This window comes from Coregonus lavaretus (genome assembly GCF_964263955.1).
Source record: "Coregonus lavaretus genome assembly, chromosome: 10".
NCBI classification, from domain to species: Eukaryota; Metazoa; Chordata; class Actinopteri; order Salmoniformes; family Salmonidae; genus Coregonus; species Coregonus lavaretus.
The window spans coordinates 49,035,095-49,053,898 of NC_139997.1; the positions used below are offsets into that span (position 1 = coordinate 49,035,095).

Here is an 18,804-nt window from a genome sequence, read left to right on the forward strand (position 1 = left end):
AATGAACATTCCACAATTGAGAAATGTTTCTGGAAGGGAATGTCAATGCGGGCCTGGATGGTGCATCGAAAGTGAATAGCGTGTTCTACTACAGTACATGTAGGCCGCTTCCCAAATTGCACCCTATTCCATATGTAGTGTGCTACATTTGACCATGGACCATAAGGTTCTGGTCAAAAGTAATGCACTATATAGGGAATAGGGTGCCATTTGGGACATAGTCGTAGAGTTACAACAATTGAACATCGTGGGGAAATGAAAACAGGACTTTTATTGATTGCATGTATTTGGTTTTGACAAGAATTCTAGGATACTGTATGTCTGTGCTGTCTTTATTCACAAAAAATGTTCTGCATGTTCGTAATCTCATTATCTAAATTCTGACATCTATAACCAGGTCATATTTTCTACAAAAGCATTACACAGAACAAACAGTGCATTGTTAAAAAACGACAACACATTTTATATTCAAATATGTTCGGCCTAGTTAATTATGCATGATTCGTCGCTCTTTTCACTCAGAATCCTAATGTTATGTTTTGTCCCGATATATAGCCTAGCCTACATAATCGTTCATCGCATTTATTCAAAACTGGGTCCTGTGTATTTCTCCCTTAAACTTTTTCCCCTTCTGTCATTGTAAACAATAGTTTGTTTGTTCAGGTGCTTGATCTACCTATTACTGGCACTGCGGTGAGATATGCATGTGCCGGGCAAGGTCCTTGACACAGCCAATTTATTTATACTTCAATATAATGACTTCGGCATCAAAGCGTGTGAACGACAGAGACAAAATGAGAAAACCTATATATTCTAAAGCCCCCACCCCCTCCACGAGTACTCCTTCCTTTGTTGACAACAAGCAGCATGTGAATATGCTCAAATGAAGAAGAGATAAAAGCAATGCACCGAAACAACACAAAAGCCACCTTTTCTTTTGTTGTTTCACTATGCTTGGTGAAGCGCAGAACAACAGAGTAAATTGCCCTCGAATGCAACACATTTTCACTGGCCGAGTCCCAAATGGCACGCCATTCCCTATGTGCCCTGGTCAAAGGTAGTGCACTATGCAGGGAATAGTGTGCCATTTGGGACGCATCACTGGTCTTTGATGTCCACCTCCAAACGGGCTACTGATTGGATTTCATAGCCCACATTGTCTTCCCTCTTCCCAGTTGTAACCGCTCTGGGCTGAAGTGTCCCCTAAGTACAAATCTATGATCAGCTTCCCCTGCCCCTTCCCCAATCCTAACCGTCTATGAATTTAAGAGTGGTTACATTTCTCCAGCCCCATACCTCAGCTTTTTACCGGGAGGGGGGGGGTCCTTTCTTATTGTTTCTTCTGTGGATTTCCCCTTTAAGGGTAGGATTGGGGGAGGGAAAGCTGATCCTAGATCTGTACCTAGGGTAAACTTCCTGCCAGAGTGGTCACAACTGGGAAGACAGTAACGTTGACCATAGATGTTGAAAAGGTCAGCATCTACAGTATGGGCAACTTCACCATCTTCCCTGAAGATGAGGTATGCGGCTGGATAAATGTAACCACTCTTAAATTCATAGTCAGAGCTATGGATGCAAGGACTGACCATCCATAATATCAACATTATAGTTTGAACCATGTTTGGAGGCTATACAGTGTTTGTTAACAAACATTGTGTATTTTGGGTTCAGATGGGGTACAAATCTCATGAGGCATTTATAAGTTATGTTCTTCAAGAATCAATGGGTACATACAGTATCATTAATTTATAAATCCAAAAATGGATGTAGCAACAGCAGATTGCCCCTTTAACCATAAGTGGGGGTAATGCAAAACCGACCCAAGATCAGCGTCCAGAGGCAGCTTTAGGTACAGATGTAGGATCAGCTTCCCCTTCCCTAATCCTAATTAACCATTAGTGGGGAAAATGCAAAACTGACCCAAGATCAGCATCTAGGTCTAACTTCAACCTACTCTGTTGTGACTCATATTCAGATGGGCCAAAGGGGGCAGCATCATCAGGCAGGTATCAGGTGACACCTATGAGGTCATCGTGGACCACTCGTTCTTCACAGAGCCCGTCTCCTGTGAGGTCACCAATGCCCTGGGCAGCACCAACATCAGCAGGAACGTGGATGTCTACTGTGAGTAGTAGTCCGCAAGCAACACGTGCACGCACGCACGCACACTACTGTGGGTAGTCCGCAAGCAAACAGACTCAGGAACCCAAACTAGCTAGCTACAGGCTGTAGGAATCACATCTACCTCTACATGGATAGTCCCAAATAGATTTGTAGATGTTAAACTAACTGTCAACGACATTTCAACTAACTATCCACTAACCCTCGCCCTAACCTTAATCCTTACCCTTACCCTAACCCTAAACCTAACCCCAACCTTATCCTTTCCCTCATGCTAATCATAAACTCAACGCTAGCCCTAACCTTAACCCTTACCCTAACCCCAGCAAGTTGTTGTGTATCAACAGAGTTGCAATTATTTGTTTGTTGATACTGTAGCTTAAGTATCTGTAGATCATCTATAGGGGACTATCCAAATAATGTGTAACCATTTCTGTTCCTGTGGTTCCAGTTGGGCCCAGAATGGCTGCTGAGCCACAGTCCCTACAGGTGGACCAGGGATCAGATGCTATCTTCAACTGTGCCTGGACAGGAAACCCCTCCCTCACCATTGTGTGGATGAAACGCGGCTCTGGAGTGGTAGGCATTGTAATCACCATCATCCTTTTTATTATGCTTGTATTGCCAGTTGCTTATTGTGCAAGACCCATTCCCTCTTAACCCTCATACTACCGACTCGGGTCATTTTGACCCCAGAGGCACATCTTTATATCATAGCCCAAGACGTTGTCAATCAACTTGTTGGTAATAAATATAAATCATTGTTTGGTGTTTCTGTATCAATATGGACTTTTAAACAATTATAGTCCTTTATGGTCATTTTGACACCAGCTAAAAACACTTAATTTCGCCTATAGTAATTTGATAGATCTGACCTTTATTTGAATCTAGGTTTCTCTGGATACATAATAACAATTTATCCATACCACCTAAAATTGTACTTTTCTATACCACGTATCGTATGACTGTGTACAAAACCAAAATGATCTTATTTTTGTTCATATAAAAATCTGCCAATGGTATACAAGGCCTGCCAATGGTATAAATACTTGATAGAACTGCAATGCAGAGCTCAGATACACTCTGTGTTTTCTGAAAAGTAGTTATTCTAGGGCATATCTAAAGTATTTATATGAATCCAGGTTTCTTTGGAGACATAATATTAATAAGTTATACATATAATCAGAGGGTGGAGGTGGACCTATTGCAGTGATCTTGACCTGATAGACAGATCACCTGCAGAGATGGAACACCTGGGGTATGACCGTGTACAAAATATAAATTACCTTAGATATATGCTTAGTTGCAGTCATAACAGTTCATGAAAGTCTGTCAGTGTTATTAATACTTGGTAGAACTGTAATACAGAAACCAGCTACTCTCTGAATGTATACATACTGGTGTAGTGGTGTGTATTCTCAGAAAAATAGTTATTCTACTGCAGATTTCCTATAATACCCTCCAATGTTCTATATGTGCAACTTATGTTCCTTTGGTTGCTATAACATTTGGGTTGAAGTGACTGAGGATTTGGACATGCTTTTTGGAGCATCCAGCCATAGGTCCTACCACTCCCATTGTGTCACTAGCAGCGATGCTGGCAGTGGGGTAAGTAAGTAAATAAAGAAAATGAAGCCATACTTTTGGTAATTGTCTCTCAGGATCAATGGATAAATCACTTTTTGTCAATATAATTAAGTATATTTCAAATGTTGGTGTACCGCCCCTTTTTAAATTCAAATGTACTTCAAAATTCTAAAAACTAAATGATACTACAATCAAATGATGGTAAATCTGCTTTTTATTATTAGTGTGAATTGTACTTTGGAAAAAAGCTGCATATTATTTAAGGGGAAATTTATATTTTTGTTTGACAGAATATGCAAATTACTGTAATTTTGCTAAGATAATGGTCTGTTTTGGTTATTTTATTTCAGATAACATCATTTACATCTCTAATTACACTGAGTGTACAAAACAATAAGAACACCGGCTCTTTCCATGACATAGACTGACCAGGTGAATCCAGGTGAAAGCTATGATCCCTTATTGATGTCACTTGTTAAATCCACTTCAATCAGTGTAGATGAAGGGGAGAAGACAGGTTAAAGAAGGATTTGAGACAATTGAGACATGGATTTTGATTTTGTATCTGTGCCATTCAAAGGGTGAATGGGAAAGACAAAATATTGAAGTGCCTTTGAATGAGGTATGGTGTACGGTTTGAGTGTGTCAAGAACTGCAACACTGCTTTCCCGTGTGTATCAAGAATGGTCCACCACCCAAAGGACATCCAGCCAACTTGACACAACTGTGGGAAGCATTGTAGTCAACATGGGCCATCATCCCTGTGAAACGTTTTCGACACCTTGTAGACTCCATTCCCAGGCGAATTGAGGCTTTTCTGAGGGCAAAAGAGTGTGCAATTCAATATTAGGAAGATGTTCCTAAGGTTTTGTAAACTTAGTGTATGTTTTCATAAGAATTAAGTAGATATTTTGCTATGATTGTTGCTTTTTCCAATACTATCTTCTTGGGGTCAAAATGACCCCAGTTCATAATCCATGGATGTAAAATATGTTGGTAGTATGAGGATTAATGCCAATAAAGTATTATATTATATTCTACAGTGCCTTCGGAAAGTTTTCAGACCCCTTTACTTTTTCCACATTTTGTTAGGTTACAGCCTTATTCTAAAATTGATGAAATTGTTTTTTTTTACTCATCAATCTACACACACAATACCCCATAATGACAAAGCAAAAACTGTTTTTTAGAAATGTTTACTAATGTATTAAAAATAAAAAAAACTGAAATATCATATTTACATAAGTATTCAGACCCTTTACTCAGTACTTTGTTGAAGCACCTTTGGCAGCGATTACAGCTTCGAGTCTTCTTGGGTATGATGCTAAAATCTGGAGCAGGTTTTCATCAAGGATCTCTCTGTACTTTGCTCCGTTCATCTTTGCCTCGATCCTGACAAGTCTCCCAGTAAAACATCCCCACAGCATGACGCTGCCACCACCATGCTTCACCTTAGGGATGGTGCCAGGTTTCCTCCAGATGTGACGCTTGGCATTTAGGCCAAAGAGTTCAATCTTGGTTTCATCAGACCAGAGAATCTTGTTTCTCATGGTCTGAGAGTCTTTAGGTGACTTTTGGCAAACTCCAAGCGGGCTGTGATGTGCTTTTTATTGTGGAGTGGCGTCCGTCTGGCCACTCTACCATAAAGGCCTAATTGGTGGAGTGCTGCAGAGATGGTTGTACTTCTACAAGGTTCTCCCATCTCCACAGAGGAACTAGAGCTCTGTCAGAGTGACCATCGGGTTCTTGGTCATCTCCCTGACCAAGGCCCTTCTCCCCCGATTGCTCAGTTTGGCCGGGCGGCCAGCTCTAGGAAGTGTCTTGGTGTCACTGTGTTCTTGGGGACCTCAATGCTGCAGAAATGTTTTGGTACCCTTCCCCAAATATGTGCGTCAACACAATCCTGTCTCGGAGCTCTACGGACAATTCCTTCGACCTCATGGTTGTTCTTTGCTCTGACATGCACTGTCAACTGTGGGACCTTATATAGACAAGTATGTGCCTTTCCAAATCATGTCCAATCAATTGAATTTACCTGTCACGTTCGAACCAAGGTGCAGCTTGGTATGCGTACATAGTCGTTTATTTTAATAAACACCGACAAAATACCAAAATCCAACAGAACGTGAAGTTCAAGAGGCTAAACATCAAACAAGCCAAACAGAAACAAGATCCCACAACTAAGGTAGACAACATGGCTGCCTAAGTATGATTCCCAATCAGAGACAATGACCGACAGCTGCCTCTGATTGGGAACCACACCCGGCCAACATAGAAATATATAAATTAGATTTCACACCCTGACCAACCCAACTAGAGATCTCAATGTCAGGGCGTGACAGTACCGCCCCCCAAAGGTGCGGACTCCGGCCGCAAAAACCTGACTCATTAGGGGAGGGTCCGGGTGGGCATCTAGCCTCGGTGGCGGCTCCGGCTCCGGCTTCGGACGTGACGTAGGCAGTAAACTCTTCTCCCATCCTGCCTACCCTTTGCACGTCCAGTCCGGTCTGGACCCCGGCGCGATGCTCCCCCTCTCAGTCGTCCCACAATGCACCAAGCCCTGTCTGGACCCTGGTGTGGGAGCCATCGACCCTGGAGAGGGGCTGACGTCTGGTCCCGGCCCAGCAGTCCTCCCGCGATGCACCAAGTCCTGTCTGGACCCTGGTGTGGGAGACCCCGACCCTGGAGAGGGGTTGACGTCTGGCTCCGGCTCGGACCACGGTGGAGCGGATGGCTCCGGCATGGGGGAAGAGTAGACGACCGGACCTGGACTGGGCACTGGTGGAGCGGACTGCTCTGGCACTGGAGTGAAGCAGCTGACCGGAGCTGGACTGGGCACCGGTGGAGTGGACTGCTCTGGCACTGGAGTGGAGCAGATAACCGGAGCTGGAATAGGGACCGGTGGAGCGGACTGCTCTGGCACTGGAGTGAAGCAGCTGACCGGAGCTGGACTTGGCACCAGTGGAGCGGACTGCTCTGGCACTGGAGTGGAGCAGCTGACCGGAGCTGGACTAGGCACCGGTGGAGCGGACTGCTCTGGCACAGGAGTAAAGCAGCTGACCGGAGCTGGAGACTCTGGACTGCAGACCATCGCTGGAGGTTCTGGACTGCAGACCGTCGCAGGAGGCTCCGGGCCATGGACCATCACAGGAGGCTTCGTGCCATGGATCATCACTGGAGGCTTCATGCCATGAATCATCACTGGAGGCTTCGTGCCATGGATCATCACCGGAGGCATCGGGCCATGGATCATTACTGGAGGCTTCGGGCCATGGATCATCACTGGAGGCTTTGGGCCATGGATCATCACTGGAGGCTTCGTGCCATGGATCATCACTGGAGGCTTCGTGCTATGGATCATCACTGGAGGCTTCGTGCCAGTGCGGGGCGCTGGCACAGGATGCACTGGGCTGTGGACACGCACCACTGGTTTGGTGCGAGGAGCAGGCACGGCCCGTACCGGGTTGGGGACACGCACCACTGGTCTGGTGCGAGGAGCAGGCACGGGCCGTACCGGGTTGGGGACACGCACCACTGGTTTGGTACGAGGAGCAGGCACGGGCCGTACCAGACTGGAGACACGCACAACTGGTTTGGTGCGAGGAGCAGGTACGGGGCGCACCGGGCTGGAGACACGCACCACTGGTTTGGTGCGAGGAGCAGGCACGGGCCGTACCGGTCTGTGAAGGCACACTGGCGGCACAGTGCGTAAAGCCGGCGCATAGCCTGGTGCCTGCACGATCACACGCTCCTCAAAGCGAGTGCGGGGAGTTGGCTCTGATAAACCTGGCTCCGCCAGCCTCTGCTCTAAGGACGAAGCTCTCTGCTGCTGGAAGGTTAACTCCTCTCTCAGCTCCTCCTGTTGCCTGGCCAGCTCCTCTCTCCGTGCATCCACTGACTCTTTCTCCCTGTGAGCCTCCTGCAGTGCCTACTTCTGAAGGGAGAGCTCCTGCTCCCTCTTAACTAACAGCTCCCGTAAGGCGGTGGTCTCCTCTCTCAGAGTACTGAGCTGCAGGTCTTGGAGGGCGGCTTCTTCTATAGCTTTATCCCTCTCCACAATCAGCCCTTCCAGGGCCTCCTGCTGTTCCGCCAACCACCCTGTGTGCACCCCCAAAAAACATTTATTGGGGCTGCCTCTTGGGCTTCCTTCGCGGTCTTGAACCACGATGTCGCCGTTGATCCTTTCCTGCCTCGGCCTCTTCCTTCGCCCAGGGTCCCTTACCGGCCAATATCTCCTCCCATGTCCAGAATGTTTTCCCCACCTGTGTCCAGCGTGTCTGTTCCTCCTGGCCACGCTGCTTGGTCCGTTGGTGGTGGGATCTTCTGTCACGTTCGTTGTGTAAAGGATCGGACCAAGGTGCAGCGTGGTATGCGTACATAGTCGTTTATTTTAATAAACACCGACAAAATAACTAAATCCAACAGAACGTGAAGTTCAAGAGACTAAACATCAAACAAGCCAAACAGAAACAAGATCCCACCACTAAGGTAGGCAACATGGCTGCCTAAGTATGATCCCCAATCAGAGACAACGACCGACAGCTGCCTCTGATTGGAAACCACACCCAGCCAACATAGAAATATATAAATTAGATTTCACACCCTGACCAACCCAACTAGAGATCTCAATGTCAGGTCGTGACATTACCAAAGGTGGACTCCAATCAAGTTGTAGAAACATCTCAAGGATGATCAATGGAAACAGGAGCTCAATTTCCAGTCTCACAGCAGTGTCACGTTCGTTTAAGGACGGGTCAGACCAAGGCGCAGCGTGAAAGGCATTCATGTTTATTTCACCGATAAACACACAAACAAAACAACAAACCAAACCAAACGTGAAGTCCTAAGGCTAAACACAATACACGGAACAAGATCCCACAACTAATGATACAAACAGGCTGCCTAAGTATGATCCCCAATCAGAGACAATGAGCGACAGCTGTCTCTGATTGGGAATCACACCCGGCCAAACATAGAATTACAACACCTAGACTGAGAACATAGAAAATACAACATAGAACTCCACACCCTGACTCAACATACAAGAGTCCCATGAGTCAGGGCGTGACAGTACCCCCCCCCCCCAAAGGTGCGGACTCCGACCGCACCAACCTGACATAACAGGTAAGGGTCCGGGTGGGCATTCCGCCTCGGAGGCGGATCCGGCTCCGGGCGTGACGACCCCATACTCTCAACCTCCCCGTTGCGCCCCTGGTCTGGTCTGGACCTCGGCGCGCTGCCTCCCCTCTCCTTCCTCCCACGACGTACCAAGCCCTGTCTGGACCCTGGGTGGGAGACCCCGAACCTGGAGAGGGGCTGACGTCTGGGTCTGGACTGGAGCCGCTGACCGGAGCTGAACTGGGCACCTGTGGAGCGGACTACTCTGGCTCCGGACTGGAGCCGCTGACCGGAGCTGGACTGGGCACTGGTGGAGCGGGCTGCGGACTGCTCTGGCTCCGGAGTGGAGCTGCTGACCGGAGCTGTACTGTGCACCGGTGGAGCGGACTGCTCTGTCTCCGGAGTGGAGCTGCTGACCGGAGCTGGACTGGACCCCGGTGGAGCGGACTGCTCTGGTTCCGGAGTGGATCCGCTGACCGGAGCTGGACTAGGCACCGATGGAGCGGACTGCTCTGGCTCCGGATTGGAACCGCTGACCGGAGCTGGACTGGGCACCGGTGAAGCGGACTGCTCTGACTCCGGAGTGGAGCAGCTGACCGGAGCTGGACTTGACCCCGGTGGAGCGGACTGCTCTGGCTCCGGAGTGGAGCAGCTGACCGGTGCCGGACCAGGCACCGGACTGGACACACGCACCACTGGTCTGGTGCGAGGAGCAGGCACGGGCCGGGCCGGACTCGGGACACACACCACTGGATTGGTGCGGGGTGCAGGTACGGGGCATACCGGGCTGGCGACACACACCACTGGCTTGGTGCGGGGAACAGTAACGGGCCGGACTGGGAACACGCACCACTGGCTTGGTGCGGGGATTAGGCACGGGCCGTACCAGACTGGGAACACGCACCACTGGCTTGGTGCGAGGAACAGGAACGGGCCGGACTGGGAACACGCACCACTGGCTTGGTGCGAGGAGCAGGAACGGGCCGTACCGGGCTAGCGACACGCACCACTTGCTTGGTGCGGGGAGCAGGCACGGGCCGTAGCGGACTGGGAACAAGCACCACTGGCTTGGTGCGAGACGCAGGCACGAGGTGTACCGGACTGGGAACTGACGTTAGAGATCTCAGACTGTACCAGTCTTTCACTCTCCGCGCCCAGTCCTCCTCCCGTGAGGACTCCTCCCTGAGCCCCCACGAGTGCAGTGGTCGGGGCTCTTCTCCATCGATCCCCGACCACCCTTCTAGCCCCCACAAAAACATTTATTGGGGCTGTCTCTCTTGCTTCTTCCTCGGCCGGCGCCTTCTGCGTTGCCGTTGCTCCTCTCTAAACTGGGCGTCCACTGTCTCCTCCCAAGGATGGCGATCCATCCCAGCCTGAATCTCCTCCCATGTCCAGAATCCCTATCCGTCCAGGATCTCCTCCCATGTCCAGGCTGTCTGCTTCTGGGAACGCTGCTTGGTCCGTGTTTGGTGGGATCTTCCATCACGTTCGTTGAAGGACGGGTCAGACCAAGGCGCAGCGTGAAATGCGTACATGTTTATTACAACGATAAACACACTAACAAAACAACAAACCAACAAAACGTGAAGTCCTAAGGCTAAACACAAAACAAGCCTACTCACGGAACAAGATCCCACAACTAATGATTGCCAACAGGCTGCCTAAGTATGATCCCCAATCAGAGACAACGAGCGACAGCTGCCTCTGATTGGGAATCACACCCGGCCAAACATAGAAACACACAACATAGAATGCAAACATATAAATACTAACATAGATATCCACACCCTGACTCAACGTACAAGAGTCCCATAAGTCAGGGCGTGACACAAAGGTTCTGAATACTTATGTAAATAAGGTATTTCTGTTTTTTGTATTTAATACATTTGCAAAAATTTCGAAAAAACGGTTTTTGCTTTGTGATGATGGGGTATTGTGTGTAGATTGCTGAGGAAATTGTTTTATTTAATCAATTTAAGAATAAGGCTGTAACGTAACAAAATGTGGAAAAAGTCAAGGGGTCTGAATACTTTCCGAAGGCACTGTGTGTTTTTCTGTTCTGTTTCTATTCTATTCTATTTTGTATTATATTCAATTATATTATATCCTGTCCTATCCTATACTGTTTTATTCTAACATGCATTATATTCTATTCTACCTGTATTATATTATATTATATTATATTATATCAGTTAATGATGTATTAGTTAATTTTTATACTGTGCCAGTGCAGCTTGATTCTTCCTTCACGTAGAGGTTAACATCATGTATATGGGCATCATATATGCGCTTTTCTGTATTTAACCTTGCAAGACATCTCAAGAGATGCTGGACAGAAAATACCTATAGAAAAAATACAAAAGGGCCCAGACACTCAACACATCATACTGTACATTCATAATGGTATTGGTTGAAAATAATATATTTTCGATGGTCCACTGCTTTCAGTCTGTCATATAGGCAATTCCACCCATGCAGTTCATGTTGATATATTTGAATTATCATACACTTTCTTACTGTTTATTAAAGCAGTGGCTCAAGTGTCTTTGCAGATGCTAAGGTGCGTGCCAACACTCTCCTTTTGGTGAGTGTTAATTGTTTCGATTGTCTTATATGAGGATTGGACGGTATTCGGCTGCAGCTTTGGGTTCAGAGACAAGCACTTTATCACCAGCCTGACCTTTGACCTTTAACCCAACCTGACCTTCCTTGTGACACTCCACAGGTGCTTAGCAATGAGAACATCCTGACGCTCAAGGCGGTGAGGCAGGATGATGCTGGGAAGTACGTATGCCGGGCGGTGGTTCCCCGAGTTGGAGCTGGAGAAAAGGAAGTGTCCCTCACTGTGAATGGTAAGTGCACTTGACATCAGGATGAATGCCAAATTCATTTCCAAGCTGGATCCCACTGGGCAAAGACGTAAGTTCAACATTTAGTTTTGATTTAATTTTGGTTGAGTTGTCAACTAACATGAATTCAATGTGAAATCAACAAAAAATGTCACCATGTCATTAGATTTAGGTTAAAAGTTGTGTGAAGAAAAACAAAATTCCAATCAATTATGGCCTTTTAAAAATCCAATCAGTTTTCCACATTGATTTAACTTCATCACATTACATTTTGGGGTTGAAATGACATGGAAACCACATTGATTCAACTAGTTTTTGCCCAGTGGGATGTGGAAGCTGTTCCAAGCTCAGGGACATGTTTCAGGCTAGCTGGACTCGGGGACAACAAAGTAAAAGCAGATACATATTTACAATAGTGGTGTCAAGATCAGTGGGTCATAATGTAGTTTGCTTTTAACGAGGTGAAAAAAAAGCATGGATTTGATCACAGCTAGGACTGTAACTTAGTAAGTAGAAATGAACTGTAACTGTTTAGAGGTAAGGCTATCATCTGTCATATCAAAATGGTTGTCAATCATCATTGATATCCGATACTATCATAATATCGCCCAACTCTGCGCAACTCTGCTCCTATATATTTATTTGGACAATGAAGCTAAAAAGTTTAATTTGACTCTATACTCCAGCATTTTGAATTTAAAATAAAATGTTTTATATGAGGTGAAAGTACAGAATGTCGCCTTATATTTGAGGGTATTTTCATACGTATCTCTTTTACCGTTTAGAAATGAATGCACTTTATCTATCTAGTCCCCCCATTTGAAGGTGTCAAGTATGGACAAATTCACTTATAGTGTATTACATTTATTCAAAAGTATAGTATTTGGTCGCATATTCCTCGCACACAATGACTACATCAAGCTTCTGACTGTAAAAACTTGTTGGAGGAATTTGCAGTTTTGGTTGTGTTTCGGTTTATGTTCTGTCCAATAGAAATGAATGGTAAATAATGTATTGTGTCATTTTTGGAGTCACTTTTATTGTAAATAAAAATAGAATATGTTTCTGAACACTTCTACATTCATGTGGATGCTACCATGATTACGGATAATCATCAATAAAATCAAATCAAATTTTATTTGCCACATGCGCTGAATACAACAGGTGTAGACCTTACAGTGAAATGCTTACTTACAAGCCCTTAACCAACAATGCATTTTTTAAAGAAAATAAAACAAGTGTTAAGTAAAAAAGAGAGAAATAGAAAATAGCAAATAATTAAGGAGCAGCAGTAAAATAAAATAACAGTAGGGAGGTTATATACAGAGGGTACCGGTACAGAGTCGATGTGCGGGGGCACCGGTTAGTCCAGGTAATTGAGGTAATATGTACATGTGGGTAGAGTTAAAGTGACTATGCATAAATAATAAACTGAGTAGCAACAGCATAAAAGAGGGGTTGGGGTGGGGTGGGGCGGCAATGCAAATAGTCCGGGTAGCCATGATTAGCTGTTCAGGAGTCTTATGGCTTGGGGGTAGAAGCTGTTTAGAAGCCTCTTGGACCTAGACTTGGCGCTCCGGTACCGCTTGCCGTGTGGTAGCAGAGAGAACAGTATATGACTAGGGTAGCTGGAGTCTTTGACAATTTTTAGGCCCTTCCTCTGACACCGCCTGTAATAGAGGTCCTGGATGGCAGGAAGCTTGGCCCCAGTGATGTACTGGGCCGTACGCACTACCCTCTGTAGTGCCTTGCGGTCGGAGGCTGAGCAGTTGCCATACCAGGCGGTGATGCAACCAGTCAAGATGCTCTCGATGGGGCAGCTGTATAACTTTTTGAGGATCTGAGGACCCATGCCAAATCTTTTCAGTCTCCTGAGGGGAAATAGGTGTTGTCGTGCCCTCTTCACGACTGTCTTGGTGTGTTTGGACCAAGATAGTTTATTGGTGATGTGGACACCAAGGAACTTGAAGCTCTCAACCTGTTCCACTACAGCCCTGTCGATGAGAATGGGGGCGTGCTCAGTCCTCTTTTTTTCCCCTGTAGTCCACAATCATCTCCTTTGTCTTGATCACGTTGAGGGAGAGGTTATTATCCTGGCACCACACGGCCAGGTCATCATTGTCGGTGATCAGGCCTACCACTGTTGTGTCGTCTGCAAACTTAATGATGGTGTTGGAGTCGTGCCTGGCCATGCAGTCATGAGTGGACAGGGAGTACAGGAGGGGACTGAGCATGCACCCCTTAGGGGCCTCCGTGTTGAGGATCAGCGTGGCAGATGTGTTGTTACCTTATCCTTACCACCTAGGGGTGGCCCGTCAGGAAGTCCATGATCCAGTTGCAGAGGGAGGTGTTTAGTCCCAGGGTCCTTATCTTAGTGATGAGCTTTGAGGGCACCATGGTGTTGAACGCTGAGCTGTAGTCAATGAATAGCATTCTCACGTAGGTGTTCCTCTTGTCCAGGTGGGAAAGGGCAGTGTGGAGTGCAATAGAGATTGCATCATCTGGGGATCTGTTGGGGCGGTATGCAAATTCGAGTGGGTCTACGGTTTCTGGGATAATGGTGTTGATGTGAGCCATGACCAGCCTTTCAAAGCACGTCATGGCTTAGTTTTCAAGCCCTGCCACATCCGACGAGCGTCAGCGCCGGTGTAGTACGATTCAATCTTAGTCCTGTATTGACTCTTTGCCTTTTTGATGGTTCGTCGGAGGGCATAGCGGGATTTCTTATAAGCGTCCGGGTTAGAGTCCCACTCCTTGAAAGTGGCAGCTCTACCCTTTAGCTCAGTGCGGATGTTGCCTGTAATCCATGGCTTCTGTTTGGGGTATGTACGTACAGTCACTGTGGGGACGACGTCATCGATGCACTTATTGATGAAGTCAGTGACTGATGTGGTGTACTCCTCAATGCTATCGGAAGAATCCCGGAACATATTCCAGTCTGTGCTAGCAAAACAGTCCTGTAGCTTAGCACCTGCGTCATCTGACCACTTCCTTATTAACCGAGTCACTGGTGCTTCCTGCTTTAGTTTTTGCTTCTAAGCAGGAATCAGGAGGATAGAGTTATGGTCAGATTTGCCAAATGGAGGGCGAGGGAGAGCTTTGTACACGTCTCTGTGTGTGGCGTAAAGGTGGTCTAGAGTTTTTTTCCTCTGGTTGCACATTGAATATGCTGGTAGAAATTAGGTAGAACAGATTTAAGTTTCCCTGTATTAAAGTCCCCATGAATGAATTGTGAATAATGATGAGTGAGAAAATTACAGATGCACAACCTTTTTTAACTAATCAATAAATAGTAAACAAAGACAGTTGTTTAATATGCCTGAAGACTGTGCAAGTCAGGCAATCGATGGCGAACTCTATCGACAAACTCCTCTGTACAAGCAGAATTTCTGAAGCCGGGATGTCATCATAGAATTCATGGCACAAGAATAGCAGGGGCGTAGGTATACACAAAAAGGCTAACTTGAAATGGTACTTCCCCCCCCCCCCCCCCTCCCTTGCCAACGGGGGCCTTTTATTGTCTGCTCTCATTGCAGGTTTAACCAGTCAATGAAAAGTTCTGGAGGCATGTAGATTAACTGTTTTGATGAAACTTTCACCTTTCAGCCCATACAGTGTAATACATTTCTGCTATAGCAAAGCAATAAGAGAGAGAGGTTTGGCGCTTATGAATATCTCCTTCCTTGTGAAGGAGGCTTATTCTCTCCTTGAAGCTTGTGTCAGGAAGTCCATTATTTGACTGAAAAGGTGTAGCATTTTGCCAGAAGGGTTTTCGCGCTAAACCCACCCATCACCATCGTTTCTGAGAGGAGGCTGATTGGACAGGTTATGGTTAAGACTGATATTGTAAAGTAAAACAATGGTGAAACAGAGTATATCAGTTTAGATTCCAGGCTAGTGAATCTTCAACTTCAACAACAAACAAGTAACAACCTTTCTCCTCTCCTTTCCTCTCATTTCTACATTTACATTTTAGTCATTTAGCAGACACTCTTATCCAAAGTGATTGACATTTACATCTTAAGATAGCAGGGTGAGACAACCACATGTCATAGTAAGTACATTTTTCCTGAATTAAGAAGTTGTCAGTGCTAGTAGGAAAAGACATCCCACCCTGTCTTCCTCCTCCGGCAGCTCAGGAGAGCTGCTCCAAGGCTGAGGCTGAGAGATAAAGTAATCTAATAATAGCACTCATTTGCCCCGTCCCTTGTCAGATCTCTCGGACCACACAGGACTCCTGTGTGAATACGTTAGGCTGTATAGAGAATCCCATTTTGCACTGGAAAGCCCCCCTTCCTCAGAAAAACCCCCACTTTTTGTTCCTGTCCATAACTACTACTACTACTACTGCTACTACTACTACTACTAATGATAATAATAATAGTACATTTAATTTGTATAGCACTTTTCATTACAGAGTTATCTCAAAGCTCTGCAAAAAAAGGTATACAATAAAAACAACATACATTTAGAATCAAGGCAGATAAAATAGCAATAGTGGGCTAGGTGTTAAATACATTTTAGATTGGGACTAGGACTATGAAAAAGATAGTCTGTAGAAGTAGGTTTTAAGGCAAGTTTTAAAAGTTCTGAGTGATGGAGCAGCTCTCAGATGGTCCCATAGGCAAGGGACAAGGGAGCAGAAGGCTCGGTCCCGCATAGTTCGGAGACGTGTCTTGGGGAGTTGAAGCAGTAGGGAGTAGCTGGGGCAGAGAGTGCGAGTGCGAGGTGGCTCGGTGATTGAGATGAGGTCACTGATGTAGGTGGGGCTCAATCCATTCAAGGCTTTAAATACAAGCATGAGAATTTTGAAGTCAACACTTTAGTGATGTGATCTGACTTCTTGGTCCTGGTCAGGACCCTGGCAGCACTGTTCTGGATTAGTTGGAGCCTCTGTAGTGATTTGTCTGGGAGGCCCCCAAACAGCGCATTACCGTAGTCGATCCGAGAGAAGATAAACGTGTGGATGAGTTTCTCTGCATCTGGCTGGGAGAGTGACGGTATGACCCGGGCAAAGTTTTTCAGGTGGAAAAATTATATTTTACATATTTGTTTTTTGTGGGCATCGAAGGACAGCAAAGGATCAAGCTTGACTCCTAGGTTGAAGATGACAGAGGTCAGGTGGATGACCTGGCCATTGATTGTAGGGCAGATGTTTCCAGCACTGGTGACCTACTCCAGTGTCCCAATAAGCATAGTCTCAGTCTTGCTACTGTTCAACTGGAGGAAGTTCTCTTTCATCCATGCCCTGATGTCCTCTAGGCAGCTTCTGAGTTTTGCTAGGGCAAAGATTGTTTCCGGTTTGGTGTTAATGTAGACCTGGGTCTCGTCAGTGTAGCAGTGGAAGTTGATGTTATAATCTCTGAGTATTTGTCCGAGAGAGAATATGTACATTAAAAACAGGATAGGCCCCAGCACTGACCCCTGTGGGACGCCACATGTGACGGCAGACTCCTCCAATCTGGAATCTACAATAGTAATGTATTGCTTCCTATTGGAGAAGTAGGAGGAGAACCAGTTCAGAGCTGTTCCAGAGACAGCAGTGTGCTCTCTGAGATACCGCAGGAGGATACTGTGGTCTATGGTGTCAAAAGCAGCACTGAGATCTAAGAGGAGGAGGATGCTAGGAGATCCAGAATCAACAGCCACCAATCAGTCGGTTGTTGGTAACTTTAACCAGAGCTGTTTCGGTGCTGTGCAAGGGCCAGACTGGAAAACCTTGTGCCACTGGTTAGATGACAGATGCGATTGAAGCTGGTTTGCAACCACTTTCTCCAGTGCTTTTGATAGGAAGGGGAGGTTGGAGATGGACCTGTAGTTGGATAGGATGTCCTGGTCAAGGTTGGGTTTCTTCAGTAAGGGGGTGGCTGCAGCTGTTTTGAAGATCGATGATACCTCTCCCGTCAGCAGGGACTTGTTGATCAGTTTGGTGACAAACATAAGCAGGCTACATTAGCAGGTTTTGAGTAGGGATGTAGGTATAGGGTCAAGGGAGCAAGTGGTGGCCTTCATTTTAGAGATGATTGACTGCCCAGCAGCAGATGTGACTTCTGTAAAGTTGCTAAAGGGAGGGGCAGTCTGGGTTTGGGGGTTCAGGAGGTGGGATGCAGGCCATTTTAGAGGCCATGATGTTTGTCCTGATGGTATCAATCTTTGTCTTGAAAAAATCTGAGTAGTGATTGCACTGCTCAAATTAGGCTGCAGGAGAGCATGAGTTTGCAGGTTTGAAAAGGCAGTTGATGGTAGAGAACAGGGTTCTGGGGTTACCTTTGTTATTGTCAATCATGGCAGAGTAGAAGGCTGATCAAGCTGCTTTTAAGCAGAGTAGCTTGCCTTTATAGGCCAGTCGGTGGACAGTGAGGCCATCCTTCCTCCAATGTCGCTCAAGCTTATGGCGATGAGTCTTCATTCTGTGCAGTTCATCAGTGAACCAAGGAGACGACCTCTGGAATGTTACTTCACATGTTTTTCAGGGGCAAGGATGTTCAGGGTCTTACTCAGAGTGCTGTTATACAGATTGACCAGATCACTGCAGTCAGATTGCAGAATTTAATGATCCTCTTTGGGCGGTAGAGAGGAGTTGGAGCGGTCAGAGACAGTGTCACAGCCTTGTGGTCAGAGACACGTAGCTCGATGACACTCAAGTCAGAGACATCGGCAGTGATAATGAGGTCCGCGGTTTTGGTTTGGAACATTTACATGTTGCACAAGGTTTAGACAGGGGAAAGAGAAAGTTCTGTTGTCTTAAAGTGTCCAACATTCTGCAGGAACGCAGTTGCAAGAATAGCAGCCCTTTTAGGAATGGAATGCTAACTATAATTGGTAGCTGTGGTGGACAAATAAAACAGTATGTGGACTATGCTGCCATTGTCCAATTAAATTATGATACTACCTCTGCTAAAAAAGCATTACGAACTACAATAATCACCTGAAAAAGTCAGCGGTACCTCAAAGGAAGCCAGGTATTATTTCCTCCTCCCATTTTTTACTTTCAGTTTATGTCTGTTTTGCTTCTGTAAACATTGACACAGAATTCAGACCCCTGGGTTTTGTTGAGTGAAATGCGGCTGCAGTTGAATGGAAAGAAAAAAGAGAATGTTTGTTATTCTCATAGTCAGCAGTTCTGGAA

At 46.2% G+C, this 18,804-nt stretch overlaps 1 protein-coding gene across 1 annotated transcript in view; it reads left to right on the top strand.

The window, feature by feature from the left end:
- LOC311136373 (kin of IRRE-like protein 3) overlaps nt 1-18,804 on the top strand; it is a gene marked incomplete at its 5' end in the record, with an annotated part of 346,657 nt that overhangs the window by 305,804 nt on the left and 22,049 nt on the right. The window contains 3 exons of the mRNA XM_084170475.1: nt 1,976-2,124; nt 2,573-2,700; nt 11,552-11,678. Coding sequence (XP_084026601.1) covers nt 1,976-2,124; nt 2,573-2,700; nt 11,552-11,678 — 404 coding nt within the window. The remainder of the gene's footprint in view (nt 1-1,975; nt 2,125-2,572; nt 2,701-11,551; nt 11,679-18,804) is intronic.